Source organism: Lygodium microphyllum, chromosome 14 (assembly GCF_053477565.2).
Source record: "Lygodium microphyllum isolate KBCC chromosome 14, Lygodium_microphyllum_v1.1.10, whole genome shotgun sequence".
NCBI lineage: Eukaryota > Viridiplantae > Streptophyta > Polypodiopsida > Schizaeales > Lygodiaceae > Lygodium > Lygodium microphyllum.
This window is the reverse complement of record NC_141148.1, coordinates 23,439,107-23,466,514: the sequence shown is the minus strand read 5'-3', so window position 1 is coordinate 23,466,514 and position 27,408 is coordinate 23,439,107. Positions and strand designations below refer to the sequence as shown.

Sequence of the window (27,408 nt, the reverse complement as noted above, 5' to 3'; positions counted from 1 at the left end):
TGAATTTTAGCACCATGGTTCACTTTATATTACTTTTGTGGTTTAGTGTTGCTAGACCTTTTTTATGGCATGCATATTGGATGTATGAATTAGATTTTCTTCTAGCGAGTATAAGGTATTTATGAGTCATTATTGACATGGATTTTGAGTAGCTTTGTTGCTGCTTTGATTGATTTATAATCTGGTTCTTCCTCTTCTAATGTGTACACATGGTTTTCAGGCTCTAGTTTGGAAAAAGTTATTACACAACGGTTCGGTTTAGTTAAACTACTTCATATGGTTCACTTTTTCCATGCCTTTCTTATGGCATGCATATCTGATGTTGATCTAGATATCCCTTCTAGGTCTTTGAGGTATTTCTTAATTACTATTAGCTTTATTTTTTGAGTGGTTTAACTTTTAGATTGTTGTTTTTATCTCTTGCTAACTATATTTTTACTCCATGGCTGTCCACCTAGCCTTGTTTGTAGGTTATTACTAGCTATGTAAACATGATTTAGTTTCAGCTGTAATTTAGAATGTTTTCTCTTTCTATATTCATGCAGTCTCTAATTAATCACTATCATCATTCCATATTGGACGTTTTTAACTATCCATATCATTGGATTTAGATAACACCATGCTTAGCTTTTTTTAATCTACTCCCTCAAGCTTTCCTTAGGCTTTTTTAAATCTGGTATTATGTTGTCATTCTTTGGAGGAATTTTAAAAAAAGTACTCTTAAGCTTTCTTTTCTTTTTAAATTCTTAAAATTATAGGCAATCTTCACTTTGCTATGTATTGGTATTGTTTCGTACTTATCCTTTTAAGTACTTTTATCTCAATATTTTGCAAATTGTCATTTGAAATCTCCTATTCATAACCTTCATTAACTAGAGGGTGATGATGGTTGACTTCTCTACTTAGCCTTGAATTACATTTAGGTACTTTGAATCTGTTATGCATTCAACTTATATTGTTCAATCCTTGGTAATTTCTACTTTCTAATAGTTGTGTTAACCCATCTCCTTTGCATACTCCTTGGGTAATAATCCATGATTGGAAATGCATTTATGCCTATGATTACTTGTTCATTTTGAGGATTGACCTAATTAATTATTAGCCCTTCCTAAATGTTGCATTTATATACTTGAATTTACTATACACTTAACTATATAATTCAGTCCTTCTCCATTTCTACTTTCTACTAGTTGTGTTAAGCAGTCTTATTTGCCTATGTTTACTTGGTTATTTGGTAGCTAAACCTAAGTGCTTATGAATCTAATGAGTTTTCTAATTGATCAAGTGTTTCCTATGGCTATTATCCCTCTTATGCATGTAGCTTATTTCCCATACCACCACTGCATTGAGTCATTCTAAATTTGTACCTTGCCTCCCCAGAATTTTAATCTGAGTTTTGTAAGAGTTTATTGTATGTTAATTTCTCCCTTTGAACTATTTCCATAATTGGGACTTGTATAAACTCTTAGCCTATACAATGTTTTAATATGAAATTTTGTAATGTTTTATCATTCTCCCTTTCAATTGATCCCTTGTTTATGGTTTGTGAAACTACATGCCTTGTTATCTAGTCTAAGTGCATTCTTGAAGTGACTGAACTATTGGTAGTTTAGCTAATGGCTTCTAAATGGCACTAACCCTTTATGGAAATATTGTCTACTGGCAGTAACTAGTAGTCTAATTTCCTTTGGACAATTTTCCTTCTTGGGTTGGTTTCTAACCAAGTCCTTTTTGATTCTTTGGTCACTGTATGCTACATCTAGTTCAGTTCTTGACCAAGTGCCTATAAATACACATACTCCTTTCTAGATTTACACTTCTCCAGATTTTGAAAACCCTACTTGGAATAGCATCATGGACATGCACAAGGTAACTTATTTCATGTTGGTGAAAAGGAGAGCAATTGTGTATTGCTATTGACACCTGCAATGTGAGTCTGATTATGTAGTCCTTATTAATAATTTACTTACTCGATTTGCAGGTAACAAGTGGTACTCCTACTTTGTGTATGTCATGGCATTGGCTATTTCTTGTATATGGGTTGTAATATTCTAAAATTTGGCATGATATTGGAGTTTACCTTGTGGTATTCTTAACAATTTATTGGAAGCATTGGTCTTTATGCTTTGTCTTGTTTAAACACACACACATGCACATTGTCATTGATCCAACTTTCTTGCATTATTATCAACAATGTATCCTTTTCCTCTATCCACATCCTCCATGTCTAATGAATTAAGAGTTGGCAAGTTGGTTGCTTATGCACCAATTGTTTATTGATACATGTGCAATGTTTGCCATAGTCTCTTATATATATTGCCCTCAACAAAGTGATTGCATGACAAGTACACATCATCATCTAATTGAAGACAGAGAGTGTCAATAATATGACACTTCTTGTTGAAACACATTGTATACAAGGCAGGCAAAAGGGGTACATGATATGATAAGACAATAATATAATTAATATATGATCTACAAGAGAACAAATTATGGTCTACAACATTGAGCAACCATCTAATCCAATTTAGCCCAATAGTCAATATGCACATTATCATGATAGGTGTAGCCTTGTTGATCATCAAACTGCAAATTTCAAAGATCCAAAGTATCTTTCTCATGCATAAAAGTATTCCATTTTGACTCTTAGTATTCTTATGCATATGAGAGTAGCCTTATGAATTATCCAATTGTGAAAGAGCCTTATTAAAGTCTCCATTGAAAAAAAAGATTATGCACCCAAAGATTAGTAGCAATTTGGACCCACACATAAGCCCTTTGACCCTAAGCTTGAGGTGCATATATAGTTACAAGCCTGTGTCTCACCAGAAAGAGAGATGCAGAGAGGCTAATGACATTAAGGTCATTATAGGCCTAGATTGGTTACAGAGCTAGAGCAACCAAAACCACAACCCTTGACTATATAGAAGTGATAGCATTAAGTGTTGTAACTTGCAAAATGAGCTTGCTATGTAAAACAATTTTGAATATGCTCCTAACCCTACATGATAATAATTTTACTTTTCTTTATCCTTGAAAATTTTCTTTTGTTCATTGAGAGGAGTAAGCATCAATACATATTGTTTACCTTTACCCTATCCACAATTTGATTTTAAGTATTGCTAGTTGCAAATGAGCATTTCTTTTTTTCAATTTAATATCTGATTGAGTCATAGATGTAACAGGATGCAATATAGAACATTGAGTTGACATATACCCAAAGTTATGGTGAGCACAAAACATTGCATTAAATTTTCCATCTTTTTTCCAAGATACAATCAACCCATTTGCCATTGAACACTCTAACATAAAGCCTTGAAGGTAGCCTAAAGTCAATCATTTCCCAAAAATATTTGACTGTCCAAAAGCTTTATTGTGGGTAGTGCATAAAGCAACCAATATTTCAGTCTAGGGTGGTTGTCCTTCCATAAAATTCTATAATAATAAGGCCAACTTTTGAGTCAATATATGAATACAACCATTCAAAATATTCAATCCACCATGGAATTTAGAAGAGTCATCCTTTTGCATAATAATTTCACACCCTTTGTGTGCCTAGTTTTCCATAAAATTCCATAATTTAAAATATTGACATTAATGAATCGATTTTAGATTTGGCCACATCACATGGGACAAGAATGACTAAATGCAATCTATTATGATAGATTGCATAATACCCAAGTAGAGAGTTTCCAATAATCACATTTAACTCTCAATTTTTGAGACACTCATCCAAATATTTTTTTGCGGGTCAGATTCCAATCAATGGGATACCCTAAATGGTTGATAATAGTATTTAAGTCAAGAATATTACTTGACTATGATAATGTATGTAATCCCTTTGTGTAAGATAAAACATTTTCTATATTTGAAGATTGACCTTTAAGCAAGTAGCTAATGTAAATTTATTTAAGGCATCCATAATGCAAGAGAGAAAACCTTCACTCTTTGCGTAAGCACAAAATGAGATCCACCACAAGGCTTCGAACTTAAGATTGACCCTTAATTGAGTAGTTGTTGCAAATTTATTCAAGACATCGAGAACACAAAAGAGGTCCCCTTCAATATTTGCAAATAATCATCCCTATATGCAACAAATTGAGATTCATCATAAAACTTCAAACCATAAATCTAATGTAATACATTTCCTTATTCCTAAGGGGCAGATAGTGGTTCCAATTGCTACAATGCTTCTATAGACTATCCTACTCTTTTCCCATAGTCATATGCCACTTTGTACCTTAGTATTCTATTTTAAAAAATTCCAATGATAAACATCATACCTCCCATCATTTCTTAGGATAAACATCATGCCAATGATAAACATCATAGCTGCCATCAATTCCTAGGATGTAGGAGGCATGATTGTATGACACAACAATGTAGACTCAACACCCAACTCAACCATTATAGGCACAATGAAGTCCTATGATACATAGTTAAAGCTTTATCATGATCTATCTAGATTAATAAGATATCTTGATTTATATATTTGGGACAATCAATGGCAAAACATACATTTGTAATTTTATCCATAATTGGCCTCTGTGGAATAAAACCAATTGTGCTTGATGAAAGCCCATATGAAGCACATCTTTCAAACATTCAACTATCATTTTAGAGTCAATTTTATATGCCATAAGTATCAAAGTAATTGGATGCAAATAAGGTGATGTCTCACATAATTGCTTTCTAGGAAATATCTTTATTAAGCTTGTTTTCAAGAAGGTAATAACTCTTCCATTTGCCAAGCTTTATTTATGATATATAACAAAACATCTTGCAAAATCATTGCAAAATGCCAAGCAAAATCCAATTATGATGCATAGTCTAGACACTTTTATCTATCCATTTTAGTTATCTAAGCTTCCACTTATCCACTTTAGTTTTACTGTATTAGTTTGGATGGATCAAGAGATCAAATGCACATGGAAAAAGAACAATCTTTCAACTTCCACTATAGTACACATGGATGGGAGAGGGATCTTAAATATATTGACAAAAGGCTGTAAAACAAGGATTTTCAACCCTTGTTTAGAAGCAATCCAATTGACATTAATCTTCATAGCTCTTGTATGCTGTTGAGAATAGTGCAACTAGATTTAAAAAATCTTAAAAGAACATCTTTTAAATATCCTCAACTATAAAGCTGATTCATGTGATCAAAGAATGTCAGTATATTTCCACATCCTTCACCTACTCCTTTCACACTAATTATAGGTAATCTTTAAATTTTAGTAAGAATTTTCATATTACAAGGCCACTTCTTGTGGTTTACTCCCTATAAATTAAAACATGTTTAAGTTCAAATTTTGTGGTTTTAGACATATGCTAGGCTTAAGTAACCTTATATGGAAAGCATAATGTATTTTCTAATGTAGGAAGCTAAAAGTTTATAAGAAAATTTATATATTTTTTCAATCACTTTTAAGGATCCAAAGTATCTATTGGAGAGCTTTGAAAAAGATGCAACATAAGTTGATGTTGAGCTCCAAGTTGCCATTATGCAACTTCCTTACATTGGTATTAGTAATCTACCCATTTGATCTATATGTTTCAAGACGGATTTAGCCTCTTATACCAATTGTCTATTGAGGTTTATATAATAGTTGACATAATCTCTTATAACATGTTGAATACCCCCAATGAAGAAATGCTTTGTGAAGTCAATTTCGTCATGGAATTGACTACTAAGAATATCAATTACATAACAAACTTTCCTTAGAAAAAACCACGTGAAAGAAAGTATTTTTAATTAGCAAATAATATTCAAATGATAATAATTCATTCACTATTTCATGCCAAAATACAAGCCAAGCCAAATAGGCATGTGAGCTAACAAGATAATAGTGTAAATTTTTTACAATTTGCAAAAGAACAACTAATCATTTGTGGCATTTAGAAAATATCATCTATCCAAGTAAGCCCAATAATCATTGTGCATTATGATAATAAGTGTCTTGCATTGAACTCTTTCAAAGGCAAGCTTACAATAGTAGCCTAATAAGTTGACAAGTTATAAGGAAATAATGTTGAAATTGTGACAAAAGTGATGACAAGATAGTCGTCAAGGACTATTCCCTTATTACAATACCTTTGACTAATCTCTTGAAGAAAAATACCCCAATCACATGGATAATCAACACTAAGAGAGCTTCAATAAACTCAAGGAACTTGTAACGACAACCCTAGGATTAAAACTCTTACCTTTAGCCAAGAATTTGAAGTAATCATCGATGTAAGTGGACTTGTGATTGGAGTGTTGGTGAGGAAAGTTTGTTGCTTATCAACCCCTAGTTTAATGCTTATTGAGAAGATTTCAAATGATGAGGATAGTCAATACTAAGAGAGCTTCAATAAACTCAAGGAATTTGTAACGGCAACCCTAGGATTAACTCTCTTACCTTTAGCTAAGAATTTGAAGTAATCATTGATGCAAGTGGACTTGTGATTGGAGTGCTAGTGAGGAAAGCTTGTTGGAGTGCTGGTGAGGAAATTTTGTTGCTTATCAACCCCTAGTTGAATGCTTATTGAGAAGATTTCAAATGATGAGGATGGTACTGGAATTGGAAATACAAGCTTGGAAACATATATAATCTTAGGGGACAAAAATTTCTTGATGATGTGTATATATATCATATATGTGATTTCGATGAAGTATATTATATAAACCACAAATACAATTACAAATAGATATTTTTCTCCATGTTCATCTTTCATTGTATAGATGGTGCTTAAATTAAATGAACTTGCTTGTCACCAATTTCCTTACATGATGATGCATTATGTAAACCACAAATACAATTTCAAATATATAATTTTCTCCATCTTCATCTTTCATCATAGAGATGGTGCTTAAATTAAATGAACTTGCTTGTCACCAATTTCCTTGCATAGTATTTGTTTCTCTTTAACTCTTTGAACTGAAGCTTGAGCGAGTTGTTTTACCAAAAGGTGAAAGCTACACAACTATCCAATGACCATCTAGGCCATTTTAAACAAGTATTATTTGCAAAGCTCAGTTATTAACACCAAAACTCTTAAATATAAATGAGTACTAGTATAGAAAATATTATAACCCACAAATTGACCCTAATGACTAGTGTAATTTTTTATTTAGTTTCTACAAGTAAACAACACATTGTGGAGGTGAGGCAATATAATCTCACACCAATCTCTACTTGGTAGGATCATAAAGACCTTGAACATTATAAGTAAAACAAAACATTTATAGACATATGTGCAAAGGAGGGCAAAAGTTATGCATTTCCTCCATCTCAATATCCTTCTCAACATGAGAGAAGCTTGATTGATCAATTTCAAGTACAAAATTTGGGCTAGTCACATCTTTCCAAAGATGCCCAAATTCAAAAAGGCACAAAGAAGAGACCACATTTGGGAGGTTGTGGGACAAGTGTCCAAATCTTTGCATGAGTGATGCTTCACATCTAAGGAATAGTCTTATAAGACTTTGTTAATCTTGCATATTTTTCTTTTGCTTATGCTTTAAAAATTTCTTTGGTTCATTTCATCTTGTTTACGTTAACTCTTATCCAAATTTGTTTATGTGCTATTGGCTACAAGTTAGCATTTGTTTATCCAATTTAACCATTTGGTTGGGCCATAGTGCAAGAGGGTACAATACAATTGGATATTGGCTCGATGTATGACCTTGCATAACATGCCCCAATTAAGCTTGTAGTGCTTTCCATCCCTACCATGCACATGTGATTTGAATAGCTATAAACAAAACGGTCTTTTTATTGCTATCATGGAGAATCCAATATTTGTTTTTATAAGATGTACCATGTTGTGAGGGGTTTTGGCTCTTCAAATTTTTTTTGTAAGTGCTTAGTTGAGACATGTGATGCATCTACTTTTAAAAAAAACTTTTGAAGATAACTTATGCTCAATTATTCGTGATTTTTGTTGCATTATGCAAATTTGAAAATGAGAGACAAGAAATGCAAATTGGTAAATTAAGATTAATCCATTTACTCTCTCCTTGCCTCTTGATTACATAAAATAACTTTTTTTCCCTCTCTAACCATCCCAGGCTTGGGATTCCCTCGAGAAAAATTAGTCGTGTAATTGCTTTTCGCAAAAGCTAGTGTCTTCTCAAGCAAGAGCCTTATGTAGGACAACCTTTTGGGCGATGATTTGAACACAAATAGATTCCACAAAGCTTTCAAAAGAAAATAGCCTAATATGTAAGCAAAACCATGAAGCATTAACCTATAATTACTAGTTTAACAAGCAAGGGCCTTGTGCAATAAACCCTTTTGGGCAACAATTCGAACACAAAATAGATTCCGCAAAGCCTTCAAAAGGAAATAGCCTAGTACATAAGCACAACCATGAAGTGCGAACCCATAATTACCAGTTTAACAAGTGCCATATTTATGACCGGAATGGAGCCATTCTTGACTTTCATGCCTTAGGAATTGCGAAAAGGGCTTATTTTAAATTGTATGGTAAGCTACAAAATTTTTCCATCATGTCTATACGTCATTCTGCATGCAAGCTAGATAAGGCATACTTTCGATGTCTCCTGTAAGCAACAACAATCTTGTAGTCTTCGGTTAGAGAACAAGGCAATCCACGTGTGACGTACCAACTCATGCCCAAACATAAAGGGTTTCTGCAACATGTCTTGTTTATGCAAAGCATCTGAGAGTAACACATCACCTCTTGAGGCAGCAGAGAAGCTGCAGAAGATCACCAAGAGACGATGATTGAAGTCGAGAAGTGAGATAGATGCGTAGAAAACAGAAGTAGATCTGAAGCAATATATACAGCAACAGAAAACAAAGCAGATGATAACAGAGAGGAAAGAGAAGATAAGAAGCAGACAGGAAGAAGAGATGATGAGAAGCAAGAGAACAGGGAGACGAAAAGAGAAGTCACTCTACTGCTATGCAGCAGTCCACGACAGCCCGGGAGAAGGCTAGAAAGCTAGTGATCACATCCCCAGATATCGCAGTAGCAGGTGACCTGACAGACTGAGGGGACAGGTATGGAAATGGCATAATTGTTTGTATTGGTAAATAAATATCAAGGATTGACATAAGAACCACTCAGTGTGGTAGATAAGAATGACTTGTTCCGAAGCTGATGATATCTCCCTTTAGTTTGTTTCTTTACAAGTTGGAAAGATTATTGTAGGGCAAACTGTATCTTGAAGAAGCTTCTATACAGAACCATTGCCAGTCTCGACACGTTCCACATCTGCTTGGACTGTATGTGCCTAGCTCAGCATTAACTACATAATAATCAAAGTCCTAAATATAGAGATGCTTGTAAAAAGCGGTTACATAGACCAGAATGCATGACGAGTGTCCAGATACTTTCTTGAACCTCAAACAGAATGTGGCGGCAAATTATCAACCTTTGGCGGTCCACAGGTAAAATCATGCTTTTGGAGGAATTCCACATTCAGTTCAACATCAGATTGTTCCAGTTCCAAAACAATCTGCATCAAGAACATACAATTCACCTACAAAGACCTTGAAATGGAGGGATGTCTATTGACAAAAGAGAAAAGCTGATCAGATAGTAAAGCATAAGCAGAAATTACCAGCTCATTGTCTCCAGTATGAAGAATGGGGGCAGGGACATACAGTGTACATTGTGGGCCTGCACTCTGCATTGAAAAGCCGTGAGTACTACCTCATCACTTAAAAATTTAATGCACTTTTACTTGGCCAAGCTCATAATTTTACCGTCCAGTATCGTCCCAGATTGAAACCGTTCAGAAAGGCAACTCCCTTACTCCAACCTTTCATTGAAAGGAATGTATCTGCTGGTCTCTCTGAAGCTTCAATATGTAGCAGTCCAGAGTATAAACCAATGTCCAAAGGGAAAGTCTCTGTCACTGAGATGAAAAGTTAAGGACTTTTCCTTTTCAACATCAGAAAAAAAAATCCTACTGCCACCATTTATAAATAGCTGTCACCTGAGCCACAAGCAAAATCTGCAGCTGATCTTACTAGCTGTCGCTTTGTGTCAGATGCAAGAGCTTGTGTACTGCAGTTCGTTTCAAGTTTTAAGGATGATATGTTATCCAAAGGGATTGAGTAGACTGTCCAGTCATATATTGGCAATCCATCAATAAATACTGAAGAGAGGATTCCCTGAAACATTTCAATTGACCATTTCAGTGGAAGAAGTCAAATTTAACCAACAAAACAGTTATTATGCCTAAGCATGACTTCGATTAAAGATGACACTTTGCAAACACTTGGAGATAAGAATCAAAGGATACACTAGTGAATGTGAGAGCTGCTGTATAGCCTTGTTTATTTACTTGTGTTCTGGTCTGAAGGAGTGGTTCCATACTACAGCAATGACAAATTATAAATAGTTCTGATATTTTAATTCTGGCAGACTAGTCAATACCAAAGTGATGGACATGCCTATCCTTTTGCAAAAATGTACTGATCTTATGTCTAACCTGTTTCAAATCTTCTTGCCTTCATCAACAGAAGAAGCACTCACCATGTGGATATCTCTGGCTGAGTTACTTGGGAGCATTTTCACTGATGCAACACTGGGACCCTTTTGCTTTTCAGTATTAAAGTTCTAGGGTTTTTACTGAACCACCACCTCAGATGTAGATACTACACATCTTTATCTGAAACTGAGTCTTCAAAATGCTATCAAAAGAAATGATACAGTTTGCAACGAAAAAGGCATTGTACTTAGCCTTGGGATAATTTGTTTTGTGAGAAATTTATTAGAAGAACTTGCTTTTCTTTCAGAAAAGGAAATTCTCAAAACTTGTTCAGGGATATGGTAAATGAGAATGGCACAAAATCATATGATCATTGAATAATTGCAACCAACAAAGAGGAGGAGAAGCAAAGATACTAGCAGTTTGGGAAACAAAGCAAAGATATTGGAGGGGGTATGACAACCTTGGGGTCATATAGAAAGGGCCCATAGTTCACACGCCCCATGTTTTCCACCTGTAATAAACAGCAATCTAATGAGTTACATTGACACGACACCAGACAACAATAATTTTCAACTTACCTAGAAAACATCAAATCTCAATGTGGACATAGGTTTCCCCCCGACAATTCTGCCTAGTTAAGGTCTGAGTTTCCCCCACCTATTTCATTTCATTAAGGTGTATTTGTAGAAGGTGGTTTCGGAAGTACAGATTAAACAATTCATGTTTTCGCCATCAACAAGTCTAGGACAGGATAAAGAGTAGAGATGGAGAAAGAGGAGTATCACATCTACAGACACTCGTACTACAATGAAATCAGAGGATGGTACCATTGTCTTTCCTATTTTGTGGTGTCTGAAATTGCTTGTGGATACTGAAAGGTCAATAAAGCACTATACTGCAAACAGTTCATTCAGCAACTTTAAAACACACTTAATTGGAGCTAGAATGCTCTTGCACCACATATGATACATGTTGGCATCAAACCTTGGCACTCCTTGCAGTATTTCTTTAAGATCACAAGAAAAGCTTTGAATTATGTATGTAAGGCTAGATTTGTAGTAGTTTCTTGAGTAGAATTGATCCACAAGACTTTGTCACATCCAATGGTAGACTCCGTCAACTTCAGACTATAGAGAATTCCACCTGTGGTATTGTAGATTTCAGTTTGCCAAACCCTAGAGAACATAGCCAACAATATGTCAAAAGATGACGTACCAATGAGACAGTAGGGTTTGCGGGGAGGAACACAGAGCGAACTCGGCAAACATGGAGAAGAGAAGAGAATAGAGAAGAAACTGATGAATGGAATGATGAAGATTTGAATCATGGAGTGAATGTGATACAAGGGAACAAGGGTGCCATAGCACAAGGAAGATGATAATGACAGTCACGAACCACGAACCGCAATGCCGTCTTGAAGGGGTGTGAGGGTAGTGGAGAGGCTGGAGAGAAGAGGTGACGGACTGAATGCATCAGCCGTAACGAATGAGAGAGAGAGAGTGGCCTATAAATAGGCACAGTCAGTCTAGGGAGGTGCCCCCTCTGAATCGGAAGGAGTAGAAGTAGCAGCCCCCTTTGAAGCCGAAGAACTAGAAGCCCTCATTGAGGGCGAAGTAAGAAAATCCCCCTCTAAATCCCAATCTGAGAAAGAAAGGAAATCCAACCACTCATGGCTCATGGACTGTGAAACATTAGATGACAAAGGAAGTGCTGCCGGTCGTGCCGAAGAAGGTATTTGGGGCTTGGAAGAAGAAGCCGGAAAGCACCCAGAAGTGGCCTCTTGAACCTGAGTGGAAGAGGGTGGGAAAGAAGGCGGCTCAGGATGAGCCAAGGGTGAGGAACAGTCGCGGGCTCTCAGGAGAGTGGACTGTGGAGGAGATGTGGGTTGGGGAAGCCACTGTACCTGAAAGTAGGTGGGGGAAACCTTTGCGTAGTGGGGTGGACTCCAGGAGGGCTTATTGCCTTGTAAGGTCTTAGAGCCTCTGTGTGCTCGAAAGGACTTAGTGCCCGTTGGGTGCGGCTTATTGCCTTGAGCATAATATTCTGATATCTGATGCAGAACGATCTCTGTGGCCCAAAAAGGAGAGGTGGCACGAGGAGTGCCTGGTGAAAGACGCATATACTCCAGAGGGGTGGGGAGCAAAGGTCGATGTCGATAGTCTTCGGTGGGATGACCGTTCGTGCCGTAGTAGTAGCACCTAGTAGAAGGACAATCTGTTGGTGGAGATGCCATGGTACCAGTGTGGCAAATTGGAGAAGAGAGGATGGGAGGGAGAAAAAGGATATCTCCCAATGCGCAGCGGAAATGATAGAGAAATCAAATGTTGATGCCAAACTCGCCACCGGTCTTTGTCTTCTCTGATGAGGAGAATCTTTGTGGGTAAACGCAGCCAAGGAAGACTAGATTTGATGCAGACGACAATGCAGGAGAGAGAAAGACTCAAAACGCAGAAAAAAACAGCAACAACAGTCAATATGCTGAAATCAGCTCCAAACAATGTGTGATAGGCTGGAAACAGGTGCCAGACTGTTGTAGACAACAATGGCCAGCTTGGACCGTGATGTCCTCCGCGTCTGGGGTGTGGGCAGCAAGTTGAAATACCTGAAATCTGCAAAAACGAGATTGTTTTTTGAATGGAGAGTGACCAGCAACAGTCACTTTGCTGTAAACAACTGCAAACTGTGGGTGGAAGGCTGGAAACAGGCGCCAGATTGTAGATGACAGCAAGGAACAGCTGAGACTGTGATGTCCTCCATGAAAGGGGTGTGGGCAGCAAGTTAAAAACACTTTAAACCTGCAAAGACGAGATTCTGATGCAGCGGAAGAAGAGAAGTGGATACTGAACCCGCCACCGGTCTTTGCCTTCACTGGAGTGGAGAATCTTTGCCGTTGTTTGAGCAAATCTAGCTCTGATACCATGTCAAAAGATAACGTACCAATGAGATAGTAGGGTTTGTGGGGAGGAACACGGAGTGAACTCGGCAAACATGGAGAAGAGAAGAGAAGAGAGAAGAAGCTCTGATGAATGGAATGATGAAGATCTGAATCACGGAATGAATGTGATACAAGGAAACAAGGGTGCCATAGCACAAGGAAGATGATGACGGCAGCCACGAACCACGAACCGCAATGTCCTCTTGAAGGGGTGTGAGGGTAGTGGAGAGGCTGGAGAGAAGAGGTGATGGACTGAATGAATCAATCGTAAAGAATGAGTGAGAGAGTAGCCTATAAATAGGCAAAGTCAGTCTAGGGTGGTGTTCTTTTTGGGGCTGTAAACCCTAAACGCAAAATGCAAAAACGCAAAAACGCAAACTGCGGGTAAAGGGTTTCTCAACATAATATAGTCATTTTGTGGAATATTTATGTAAACATGTCTTGAATAGTTCCCAAGCATGCCTGCAATGTTTCTACATGGCTGACATATGCAATTTCTGTAGCAAACCTAAAAAATGCACAGCTATCCAACATGGTGTGGCTGCCACAAAGAGAGAGAGAGACAGAGAGAGAGAAGTATATAGCAAAAAAAGGCCAAAGTGGCCAATGAGACTTGACCATATAGTACAACTGCAATGATATCTCATATGAGAGAGAGAGAGAGAGAGAGAGGACTTCATTTATTTACGAAAAAAAAAAAGAGGACTTCATTGCCAGCTCAACTGGATTGAGTTGCAGATATTCTCCCTAGACAAGATTTGCTCTTTTGGTACACTGCAGTTTCTCCTGCCCCCCTCTAGTCAATTTACTTTCTTTGTACTTTGATCATAGTTGATAGGTACAAAAGCTATGATACAATATAGTACGATAAATATGATACTAAATGGTACCTTATGATTTATAAGATATGGTACGATATTAGTATGAAAAAAAACTTGATTTAAAAAAAAACCATAAATCATTAAATAATAGAACACATGTTTAAAGCGAAAATAGCCATTTCATTACAAAATAAGATGAATACATAAGGGTGGCCCTCGCAATCGCATGCATTGTGTGCAACATGTGATACAACTAGAATCTAGTACATAGCTCAACTTGATTGAGCTAGTAGATATTCTCCCTAAACAAGATTTGCTCTCTTGGCACATTGTAGTTTCTTCTGCTTCCCCTTAGTCACTTCACTTTCTTTGTACTTTGATCATAGTTGTTAGGTACAAAAGGTATGATACGGTATGGTACTATAAAATACAATACTAAATGGTACCTTATAATTTTATAAGGTGTGGTACAATATTAATATGAAAAAAAACTTGATTTAGAAAGAACCATAAATCATTAAATGATAGAATTTTAAAGTGAAAATAGCCATTTCATTACAAAATAAGATGAATACATGAGGGTGGCCCTTGCGGTCGCATGCGGTGTGTGCAACATGTGATACAACCAGAGTCTAGTACATACATGGATGATGGATTATAGTGGCATCTGAATACAATGATGGTAGATACAAAAAAGAGAGAGACTCATGAATCTATGATGAGGTATCACTATCATCATCATCATCATCATCATCATTAGAACCATTTGAGTGCTCATCAAGAGAGTTTGAAGATGACTCCTCGGCACTGGATGATCAGACACTCATACTCATTCCCATTGATGAGGTTACCATCATTATCAAATGATGGCTCCCTTGGCGCCACTTGTATAGGCAAGGGGGGGGGGAGGATGATGTCATCACGAGGCACGGAATGGAAGCTAGTAGAGCCTTGCCTTACATATGTTTGCAAGCCACTCGAACCACTCCTTGATGTCAAAGGATGCCCAACGACCATGCCCTTGTATCACCTACTCCAACTTCTTGCCTACGAGCACGTTGACTATGAGTGTCATGAATATCTATTGCTCTCTATAGAGCTCCGGAAAGATCATCTCCTCCTCCTTATCCACCTTCTGATGTATACTTTGAAGAGTGTCACTCATCAACTTGAATGTATCAATATTCATCTGCGTAATATACATAAGACTGTAAATGCTAAAGTCTAAATTGTGAAGTATAAACTTTAAAATTTAAAATAACAAAATTTAAATTTTATGGTTAAGTGTTTATGTGCTTTGGACTAACCATGCTTATCATAGCCCTCGTCAAGCATAATTTAGTGTGGCAATAGACTAGCCACTCTAATCGTTGTGTGCTAAGCCAATTGTGAATCTTTGTGTGGATGAGAAATATGCACTCTAGTTTCTCTCACATGTGCCTAAAGAGCAATCTTGAGCAAGGACTCTCATGGCTAAGGGTTGAAGGGTATTCGGCATGCATTCAAAGTTTTGCTACCAAAATAAAGGCTTCACAAGTAACTCTCTCCTCCAATAGTGGGAGAAGCAAAAGCCACATGTCCTCTTTGATCTGTATAGCATCCTAGCTCCTCCAGCACTGTATTGCGGTCATCCAAGAGGACCACATGAGTCAAATATGTAAGCTAGACCGAACAGAGCTCTCTTATCATCCATGACTGTTGGCGACTTGTAGGCTGGATGTACCAATGTTGCAAAACCATGGATATGCTTATGCATCCATGCCCATCTCCTCTTTGCTATCTCTAGAATATGTGCACATTGTGTCTTTGTGATCATCGTGCAAGTATATGCCTTCACCAATGTTGTTCTAAAGAAGTTAACAAGAAGGCCCATAGTGGACCCCTTGCAATCACTCATACGTAATATCCTATAAAAGGGAGTCACGACAATGACAATGATACAAACTTTTTACCAAAACTGCTCATTGAGGCATAAGTGTAGCATGGCTTTGGCCTCCTTTGTCTAATGCTCATCGCACTCATTCCATAGAGTGGACACCATTGTTGGAAAGCAGCACAAAGACTCTCGAGCAACAACCACATGTAAGCAAAGCAAGTTGAAGAAGGCTTCTTCAACTGGAGTGTGCTATGCTCATGTTACATCGCAAGCACCTTTATCTTTACGTGAAGAAGATGATGTAGCTTTACAGACCATCCTCTTCATCTACTTGAGCTTCCCGATATCTCCATGAGCAAGTCCAAACAATAACTTGCACATGGAGTCCACGGAATTGTGGAGAAGTCGGTCTCAAGCAAATGGCCCATGTGCTGACAATTTGATGCATTGTCAACACATTCAAGGGGCCTATCAACAACCACAAATTACAATACTTAGAGAAAGAGAGAGTTGAGCCTCGAAAGTTTCAACTTTCAAGAATTGAGAGAGGCTTGGAGAGAGAATCAAGATAGATATTAGAGAGAATAGATAATTATTACTAATGAAAGAAACAAATTTGAAAGACAATGTATAAATTTGAAAGACAAATTTAATGCAGCTGACCTAACAGTTTTTTTGCTTTTTCTTCAGACTATAAATAGCCTACCACTAGCACACTCTTATTCTTGCAGTTGTAGATTTCAGGGAGCAGAATGAAGTCTACAAGTTGCGGTCTTCTTCTACCCTGACCTTCTCTTCTTTTTACCTCTCAAACTCAGTTCGAGCTTTGGCATGCTCAGTTTGGCCACCTCAATTATGATTACCTTCAGAAGGCATCTAAGGACCAGTTTGTTCAAGGTTTGTTGGATATTGTGGTGAGCCAGCAGCCTTGTGTATCCTACATCCGTGGGAAGCAAATTTGTGATGTTGTTCCCAGCAAGGCTTCGAGGCGGGGTCTTCAACACCCTTGGAGCTTGTTTCTACCGATCTTTCTGGACCGATGAGAACGGAGTCTGTTAGAGGGAGCTTGTATTTCATGCTAATTGTGGATGATTACAGCAGGATAACATGGGCCTATTTCTTGAAGCTGAAGTCAGAGGCTTTCTCTAACTTTAAGGATTGGTTGCTCTTTGAGGAGAACCCATTGGGGTGGAAGCTGAAGACCTTACGATCGGATAAGGGCGGAGAGTTTGTTTCTAATGAGTTTGCTCGTTTTTGTGCAGATCGTGGTATTCACTAGGTGTTTGCTAATACACATACTCCTTAGGAAAATGGCATCTTGGAGCGGAAGAATCACAGTGTGATCAAGATGGCCCGTACCATGCTGGAGCATCGTTAGACACCTCAGTGTCTTTGGACTAAGGTTATGGCTATTGCCGTTGACATCCTTAATCATTCCCCTACTTCCATTGCTGTTGGTATGACTTCTTATGAGGTGTACTTTGGGTCAAAGCCAAATGTTTCTTATTTCAGAGTTTTTGGCTGTGATGCCTATGTTCACATCTCGAAGACATAGCGTGACAAATTTGAAGCAGCTTCCAAAAGATGCATTTGTGGGCTATAGCTTGTAGTCTCAAGGCTATTAATTGTATGATCCTGTTAAGCAGGATGTCTACATGCGCTGTGATGTTCGGTTTGTGGAGGTTCTAGCCCCAAAGGGAGGTGAGAACCACCTTGTTCTTGGAGATCCCAGTGAAAGCTGGGCCCTAGCAACTGTTCCTCTGGAGCCTTGACTCTTGAGGACTCTTCTTCGGATGAGGAGCTTAGTTCCTAGCCATCGGATTCACCGATTGCTCCTCCGCCATCGGTGGACCTTCTAGAAACTTTAGCAAATGGCGAGCGACGATGCGAGATCGAGCCTCCTCCTCGTTGGGCCCGTGACACGCTTTGAGATTCAGGGATCGAGGGGGTCCTTAAGGAGTGGCAACCGCAGGATAGACTGTGGAGGTCACGGAGGCACCTGACACATTCTATGGAGCTTGTTTGCTCTAACTACTGTTTGATGTCCCGTGTTATGTAGGATAGAGAGTCTACCTCCGTGAAGAAGGCTTTAGGTCAGACCACTGGCGGAAAGTGATGGAAGCCGAGTTGGAGGCTATTGAGCGGAATGGCACTCGGTACCTTGTGTCTCGTCCCTCTCATAAGAAGGTGATTGGTATCAAATGGGTCTTCAATACCAAGTGCCATAGTGATAGCTCTTTGGACAAGCACAAGGCCCGCCTTGTTGCTAAAGGTTTTGCTCAACACCCAAGCATTGAGTTCTATGATATTTTTGCCCCCATTGCTCGTATGGCGGCAATCCGTGCTATTCTTGCCTTGGCTGGTCATAGGAGATGGCCCGTCTTTCAATTGGATGTGGAGTCGGCCTTCTTGAACAGTGATTTGAAGGAGGAGATCTATGTAGAGCAACCTCCTAGCTTTGATTCCTCAGATGGGAAGGTTTACAGGTTGAAGAAGGCCTTGTATGGCTTGAAGTAGACTCCATGTGCTTGAAACGAGAAGATTGACTCGTTTCTCCGAGCAAAGTTGGAATATCGGCACTCTGGGGCCGATCCATAGCTTTATGTGTACACTTTTGAGGGTGGTTGTGTGTTGTTTGTTTTCTATGTTGATGACTTGATTGTTATAGGCGACCATGCCCAAAAGGTCGAAGAGATGAAGGCAGCCTTACATTAGAAGTTCAAGATGACGGATTTAGGACTTCTCCATTTCTTTTTGGGCCATGAGATTTATCAGACTTAGAGGGGGATCTTCATCTCTCAACAGAGATATGTACAGGAGCTCTTAGTAACTTTTGAGATGGAGGATTGTCAGTCCATTTCTACTCTTGTGGATCCGAATTGGAAGGCCACTTCACACTTAGATTCTCCTTTGGCGGACGCTACCCGCTACTGTCAGCTGATTGGATTGTTGATTTGGCTCCTCAACACACGGGTTAATCTATGTTTTGCTGCAGGTCTCTTGCCTAGGTTTATGAGTGCATCTTAGTAGGTGCATTGGCAGGCTACCCAAAGGATACTACGGTTTTTGAGGGGGACGTTTGACCTAGGGATTTACTATCCAACAAGTACAGGTGTTTCCGATCTTGTCCTTGTAGGTTGGAGTGATTTGGATTGGGCTCGCGATATGGACCATCGGTGGTCTACTACACGCTATTATTTTACCTTGGGTGCATGTGTTATCTCTTGGAGTAGCAAGAAGCGGCCCACGGTAGCCCTATCTTCGACTGAGGCGGAGTATCGGGCTGTGTCTTCTACCACATGTGAGACTGTGGCTTTGGAGATTGTTGGAGAAGCTTGGCTGCCCCCAGACTCGTCCTACTATTCTACAGTGTGACAATGAGAGTTGCATTTGCCTTGGCATGGAATCCCGCATTCCATGCTCGGACGAAGCACATAGAGATCCAGTACGACTTCATCAGGGAGACGCTTCTGGATGAGACCATTGATGTGGACTACTGTAAGATTGAGGACAATCTTGTAGATCTGTTTACGAAGGTGCTTCCCCAAGCTCTACTTCGCTGACATTCTAGATCCCTCAGCGTTATGCCTCGTCTATGATGTGAGAGGGGGTGTTAGAGATTGTCATCCCCTGGACATGCATTTTTCTTAGTTAGGCTGTGTACATATGCAGTTTTCCAGCCAGGCAGTCATTCCAGAGTGGTTCGGTGTGCGAAGCAATGTTTCCATCTGTCAGTGCCACGCCAGCAGCCACACACCCAGGTTGCAGTCGGACTGCCATGTGGCAGTCCAGTCGGCCAGATTTCAGGACAGTTGGCTGCATTTAATGCAGCTGACCGGACAGTTTTTTACTTTTTCTTCAAGCTATAAATAGCCTGCCACCAGCACACTCTCATTCTTGCAGTTGCAGATTTCAGGGCAGAGATCGGGCAGATTGCAGAAAACTTCGAGGTGTCCAGCAGGAAGACATTGTCGAGGTCGAGATATGCAAACATACGGACTGCGCCTGTGTACATATCTGCATTCCTTTGTATTCAGCATTCTATGCAGTAGAGCTTCATGTTCTTCCGTCTCTTTCTCTCTCTCTCTCTCTTCTCTTCGTGTTCACCCAACTCTCTCAGTCTTGGTCCCACGCTTCCGCACCACTACACATTGACGAGAGAGAGAGAGAGAGAGAGGCCTCATGTAAATATTCTACAGAGAGAGTGTGAGAGATAGAGTATGCTGACCTGATGGTCTAATGTAATAGAATGTAAGAGATACAGAGAGAATGTTGTCTTGATGGTCTGATGTGAATATTTACTACTTAAATCAATTATCTTCACGAAAAAAAAGAGAGAGGAACCCTTGCCACTTGTACGCCTAACCTTGGTACTGTGTTTGTGACATGCATGTTGCCAACATGAGGGTTTGCAGGCGTGTTGTGCTCCTTGCTGACCCTTTCACACAGTTTCCAATGCCATTTTACCCTGGCCTCATACATGTAGAGCAGACAGAGACACAAAGAGAGAGAGAGAGAGAGAGAGAGAGAGAGAGAGAGAGAGAGAATGAATTCATGCCGATCTGCTGACTAAACTGCCATTGTTCTTTGATCGCCATTTGTTCCATGTTGTGCCATGGCGCCCAATGGAAAATTTTCAGCGCTTGCTCTAACACGAATGCCCGGTGTGGGTTGAAGTGGAAAACTGTCCGGCTGTCTATTGGCCACTGTTAAAGGATGCCATGGCCGTTGTGGGCATTGTTTTGGTTCCCCCGAGCCTAAGGGCCACGAATCGTAACCGTTTGTGTATGTTATGGGACATTGCTCGGAAAAGGCCTGCTTGGTTACGTCTTAATTGCTCTTGCATGCATCCTTTGCACTTTCGGTTGAAATGGGGTAACTTTGCAGGGCATTGTTTTTCGTGTGGAAAATTGGGGCATTTTATGGCCGAATGTCCAACGAAGCAACCGACTTCAGATGCTGAGCATGTTTTGCCTCCCATGGAAGATATGGTGCTTGATGCTCCATCGCAAGATGCGACCCAACCACCTAAATTATTGGATAAAGGCAAACAACATGTTTCGGGTTTGGATTCCCATGACAATGACTGGGTAGATGTACGTGTCAAAAAAGGTAAAAGGTTTGATGCTGGCATGGCGGATACTGTGCCTAATGCTTCACAAGATTCCTTGCGTACTTATATGCGCAGGAAAGACATGTTGTCTTCAGAGCACACTACTCATGCTATGGTTTCTTCTGCTCCTCGCAATCAGCCCACTAGGAAAGTATATACGGATGGTCCAAAGGGCCCACCTGCTAAGTTGGCTTTTAATGCTAGAGGTAACATGATTACCTCATGGGATCGTCGTTATCCCCGTTCCATCCCCAAGATAGTGGATACACCGTCTACCTCTAAATCTCGCCCTCAGAACTCTTTTGCCGTGTTAGCTGATTTTTTGGATAAGGGAGTCCTTGACATTCTAGCAGAAAAGGTTAAATCGAGGCAAGCTTTGCCTCGTTTCTGATTTTCTTTTTTGAATACACATGAAGATAGACATGTGGAATGTGCGAGGCATTTGTTCTCGCAATAAGCAACATGCCATGTGGAGTTTATTGCATGAGAATCAATGGGATGTCTTGTGTGCTGTTGAGCACAAGAGTCACGGTGAAGCAGGAAAAGTTGTGGATTGCCATGGGTTTCGCTTGTTTTATGCAGGGACACATGCCATGCATTATTCTGGTGTGCTTATGATTGTACATGAGAAATATCAGCCTGTTCTTATTAAAAATGATGTACATGGTCGTTTTGTGGTGATTGAAGTTTTATTTGAAGGAGAGATCTTATGGTTACTTGGGCTCTATGCTCCAAATGACCCTTTATCTCGCCGGGATCTTTGGAATACTTTGCAGACCTTGTCACTTGGCAGACGAGGTTTTTTGATGGGGAATTTTAATATATGTGTTGATCCTTCACAGTCCATATCAGAGCATTTGGTGATGGACGCTCCGGAAAGCCGTGGGTGGAATGCGTTTGCTCTTGCCGTACTTAAGCAAGATCTCTGGTCATGGCTACACCCTTATTCTACAGGGTTTACTTTTCATTCTGCGCAGTACACAACTACATGGTCGCGGTTGGATCGCATGGATATCATACAGGATGATGATTTTCTTCCTGAGATGCTGGAAATGAAAGTGTTGCGGCAATATGCCTTGTCGGACCATTTTCCTCTACAACTTGAAATGCTTGCACAACCCATTGTACCTTTTAAGCAATTTCTCGATAGACTCCCTTTCCGTTTCAATTCGTCTTATTTGAAGCATTCAATCTTTCGGGACTACATGCAGCAATTGATTGATAGATTTGTATTGGACTTCTCCTCTGAGGGCAATGCTTCTTTTGAACGAGTGCTCTCTAATGTGCAGCGGGTTGTTCGGCAGTATGGAATCCATCATGCCTCTCTTTGTCGGCGGCGTCGACAAGCAGAGGAGGATTTACTGATTTTGGTTCGTTCTCTATTGGTGGAGACTCCAGATGATGTATTTCTGCTGCCACTAGCTATGCGTTTGGCTGATCTTATTAAAGAGTTTCAATTGAAATCTTATCAGCAGGCCAAATTGCAAAATTTGACTGAGAATTTGCAAGATAGTGCTTGTCAGACTCATAAGTTTTTTCGAACTCTCCATGCATCTCCTGCTCGAGAGAATATGACTAGACTCCAGGATGCAGAAGGCCAAATGGTCATTGATCCTCAGACTATTGTGAATATGTGTAGGAATTATTTTCTAGACCTTGGTTCTACTCCACCTTCTGACCAAATTACTCATGCCCGCTCAGTTTTCTATGATTTGGTCCGCAATCAGGTTCCACATGACATGCAAACTACTTTGGAGACAGATATTCGTGAGGCGGAGGTTATGGATGTTTTGTTACACTTGCCCAAGGATAAAAGTCCCGATTGGGATGGTCTCACCAATGAATTCTTTGAGGTTTTTGCTACCCGACTGGTGAAACCATTGATGGCTATGTTTCAGCAGGTTTGGGAAACGGGATTCATGCCTTCCTCATGGAAAGGAGGACTTATCAAATTGCTTCCAAAAGTTTCTTCGCCGTCTATGTTGAAACATTGACGACCAATTTCTTTGATGGGTTCTATGTATAAAATCTTTTCCAAAGTAATGGGGAATCGACTCCATAAGCATCTTCCTGCCATTGTGCATCCTCTTCAATATGGTTTCATTAAGGGCCGAAACATTCTGCATAATGTCTTAAATGTGCAAATGGCTATTGACTATGCAAGGCACTCTAATCAGGAGGTGGTATTGATTCAATTGGACCTGGAAAAGACTTTTGATTATTTAGATTGGTCTTTCATTGTAAAACTTATGTCTACTATGGGCTTTGGTACTCGGATGTCTTGTTTGATCTACACCATTAGTGCTGCGGCTTCTTCGCGAGTTATGCTGAATGTTGGTGTTACCGAGCCATTTTTCCTTGCACGCTCTGTGAGACAAGGTTGCCCTTTTAGTCCTCTCTTTTTGGCCCTTGGGACTCATTCGGTTCTTTCGATGTTATCTCATATGGCAGCTTCCACTCAGTTGGCTGGATTGTCTCTTCCTTTTGGACAACACTTCATTAGTCAATCCTTGGCTGATAACAGCTTTATGATTTTGCGTGCGGAGAAGGATAATCCTCGCAAAGCATTAGATGTTTGAATTCTCTTTGGTCATGCTTCTGGTCTTCATATCAATGCTTTGAAATCAGCCATTCTCAATTGCACGGAGTCAGATTTGCAGTCATTGGATTGGCAAGGAATGGTTCTTCCCCGTGGTTCCATTGTCAGGCATCTTGGGTATCTTTTGGGTGTTGATGTTCGGCCAAAGCAACTACTAGAGTGGATTTCACAGAAACTGGCAGCTAAGTTTCTGTATTGGAAGTCATAGGCTTGGCCCTTCCATGTTCGCCTCAAAGTGGCTCAGACAATTATGTTGCCAATGCTCACATATTTCTTGCCATTGCTGCCTTGCACTACTACTACATGAATGCTCTTATTCAGTACATTCGTTTCATGTTATGGAAGAAGGACTCCTTGCATGCAGGCATTTCATGGATTTCTTGGTCGCATGCATGTACCCCCAAACGCATGGGTGGTGGGGCTATTTTGGATGCCGAAACTCATATGCTGGCACTCCGTTGGTCTCTTTTTCATGCCATGTGCTTGGATCATCACCCGTGGGTCTTTATAGCCCGTTATTTTCTTGAGGATCACGGGCTTGTGCATGATAATACCCAAATTCGAAGCTCTTGGTGGCATGTTCTTAATGCACACTCTCGGTTTTCTAGTCCTTCATCATCCCTGCTTGCTCATTTGGTATGTTCCTGGAAATTGGTTCTCCAGAAGGCTCAGTGGCATCCAACGGAGGACCGCTTAGCTACTAACTCTTTTCAACTGGAATTGTTGGCAGCCTCGTGATTACTTTCTTGGGAAGGCAAACATGAGCTGAGACCAAAATTTAACCGCATGGCACGTTTGGGCTTGACTTCAGTTGCAGATGCCACCCTTGCTAGTCGCAATGTGTTGATATCGTTTCGTACAGCCAGGAGGCTTTTCAGGATCCCTCATGGATACCGTGATTTATGGGGATAGCTTTTGATGGTGCTCCAGAGCAGACAACCTTTTTCTGCCCTTGCTTCGGATCGTCCCTGGTAGGACTGGGACCTTGTAGGCCGGCTGAATTTGGAAAAGGCCTCAGCTAACCAAGTGTATCATCTTCTGATTAAAGATCATCAATGGCTGGTTACTAAAGCTAATATTGTATGGGGATTGCGTAAATCTCAATCATGGTGGAAGGTAACTGTGATGGAGGGCTGGTTGAACAAGACACCTTTCAAATGCAAGGTCTTTCTTTGGAGGGTGATGATTGGTGGTTTCCTCTTGCTTCAGCCCTTTCCAAGCGTCGAATCTCCAACGGCAATTGTTTCTTTTGCACCAACAGTGTGAAATCGGCCCGCCATCGATTTATTTTCTTGCCCTCTCGCTAAGAAAATCTGGTCATTCTTGTTAGCGGTTTGGCGAGCAGTGGTTGGTTTCTCGCTAAGCCCTTTTGATTGGATTTTTGTGCGGCCCAAATACCCCACACCGCCACAATCGCATATGAAGATCTTGTTTCACTTTCTCAGATACTAGGGCTGTTGGCACAATTGGACCATTCGGAATGCTTTTCTTTTTGATTCAGCCTCTAATGTTGAGGGACATATTGCTAGGCTTAAAGGTCTCTTGCATTGGCAGATAGGTCTTATTCGGCACTCTGACTTACTCCCTCGGGAGGACTTACTTCCCTGGCATATGGCAATTTCCTCTGCGTCTTTGCCATGACTTTTGTAACTCTTTTGTCGTTTAGTACTTCATAAATATAACATCCATTACGAAAAAAAAAAGAGATGCTCCTATTGTGCCGCTGGCATGATGTTTGTGTGCTAAGTTTTGGTAGCCTTTTGGCTTGACTTATGACTTGTTAGGATTTCTATGGCTGTCCAAAGGGCCTGATGTAAATATTTTTACTTATGTAATTTAAGCTGCTTCATGAAAAAAAGAGAGCGAGATTCAGTAACCTTTATGTGATTACTAATATAATTGCCCGAATTTTTTAAAAAAAGGAGAGAAGAGAGAGACCAGTATTTGAAGCTTTGATCCCAGAGAAGAAGCATGAGAAGGAAGACTCAGATTATGCCTCGACCAACGCTCAACATGGCCAATGTAACAAGGCTGTATGGTGCCTGTACCTTCTTTTGTCAAAACAAAAACTTGTGCTCTGTCATGAACCTGTAGATCCAAATTTTGTAGAGAGTCAGCCAATCAGGACTGTTAGCTCTATGAGCTATGTACATTTAAGAAGACTTACAATGCAATGAGCATTACTACCCGCACATTGAGAAATTACTAGTTTCAAAGCATGAAAATTTCATCACAAACCATCACACACACAGCATTATTGATGTGCAGATGCAAGAGAGCCTTGAAAGTCTATGCATTGTTTTCCATCTGTTTCTACCAATACTAAGATGGAGATCTAGGTTTCAACATTGCAAGTACTATCCATTACTAGCTGATTGTGCATGCAATCTGTCTTAATGAGAATTCCTAAACTGCTGATGTTCTGCACAAGATGGAGTCAAAGTTCCACTCGATGTATAGGTGAGAGGGCTGATTGATTTTGCAAATCAAGCCCATCCTCCAAAGGCATTAATTTTACTGTCTGTGGATTAAACTTGGTACCCTTCCATAAGCAAGCACACATATGGCACATCATAGTGGGTGCATGATTATTTTTTTGGTAATGTTTTCTTGTATACATGTTTTTATTTGGGTAGCATATGCACTCTCTAGAATTGACATTTTGGCTATGAAACTGTCAATGATCCAGAACTTCCCATACTGCATGTTCAGTGATTGTATGCAAACATTCAGGAAGTTCAGAGATATGAAATTGCACTATGATAAGAGTGTGTTAAAGGCCACATTAACATCACCTTAGGAATATGAAGGATGCTTCCAGCCCTGGTGTGTGTTGGCAATACTGTCTCATATAAGATGAATCCAGAGATCTGTGTTATTAGCACTTTCATGTCAACCATAGAATGCCCTTGGGGTGTGCATATCATTAAACTATGATTGAAATAAATTACATATAACTGACATAACTTCTTTGAGGTTAAGAATGATAAGAATATATTACTAGTGCTGAAATGGCACAAGCAACCAGAAAACTGATCAATTTTTTGACATGAAATACAGAAAAACTGAAGCAATCAGGAGGAAAAGAAGATAAGAAACCCTAAATTGTTTCTGTTCTGACATGTTAAAACCGTAAATTGCTTCGTAATATCACCTGGAAGATGCTCTCTTAATATGCTTTCTTATGTGTAAGGCATCCTTTTCCAAGCCATCTAAGAGTTTCTGACATGTGAACTCTTTAGACACACCCTGCCCTACCAACTGTTGCAAGGACTGAATGCAGAGCGGACCTGGTCTTTCTTCCTGGAACAGTTGGTGAATCTAGGTTTCAAAAGGGGTCTGTATTTGTCCTCCACTTGGGGAGGATCCCACTGCCACTGTTTCTACTACCCCTGAGGCCCTAAAGTCTCTGTCTCTGAGTATCATCTGTGAATCGACAGAAGAAAAACTCATAAGAGAGGGTCTAGATGAGTCCAAGTTCAAAACTCGTGCTTGTTAGAGGATCGGAGTAGGGGTTCACTGTGGTAGGAGATGGCACATAAATCTGAACTGATTACTTGCACAATGCCCAGATGAAGACATGTGGCCTATTAGAGAAGCCCTCTCTA

At 39.8% G+C, this 27,408-nt stretch overlaps 1 protein-coding gene across 4 annotated transcripts in view; it reads right to left on the bottom strand.

Moving 5' to 3' along the window:
- Positions 1–9,015: 9,015 nt before the first annotated feature.
- BGAL17 (beta-galactosidase 17) overlaps positions 9,016–27,408 on the bottom strand; it is a 274,438-nt gene continuing 256,045 nt past the window's right edge. Inside the window, exons 13-19 of one of the 4 annotated variants that reach the window (XM_087692543.1) lie at positions 26,596–26,670; positions 25,739–25,888; positions 10,917–10,967; positions 9,956–10,133; positions 9,723–9,874; positions 9,578–9,636; positions 9,016–9,472 (exon numbers count right to left, since the gene is read on the bottom strand). In XM_087692543.1, the coding sequence (XP_087548669.1) occupies position 9,472; positions 9,578–9,636; positions 9,723–9,874; positions 9,956–10,133; positions 10,917–10,967; positions 25,739–25,888; positions 26,596–26,670 (666 nt within the window). In that variant the 3' untranslated portion in view covers positions 9,016–9,471. Of the gene's footprint in view, positions 9,473–9,577; positions 9,644–9,722; positions 9,875–9,955; positions 10,134–10,916; positions 10,968–25,738; positions 25,889–26,595; positions 26,671–27,408 lie in introns of all 4 variants that reach the window. The other 3 variants (XM_087692541.1, XM_087692540.1, XM_087692542.1) reach the window with 3 other exon arrangements.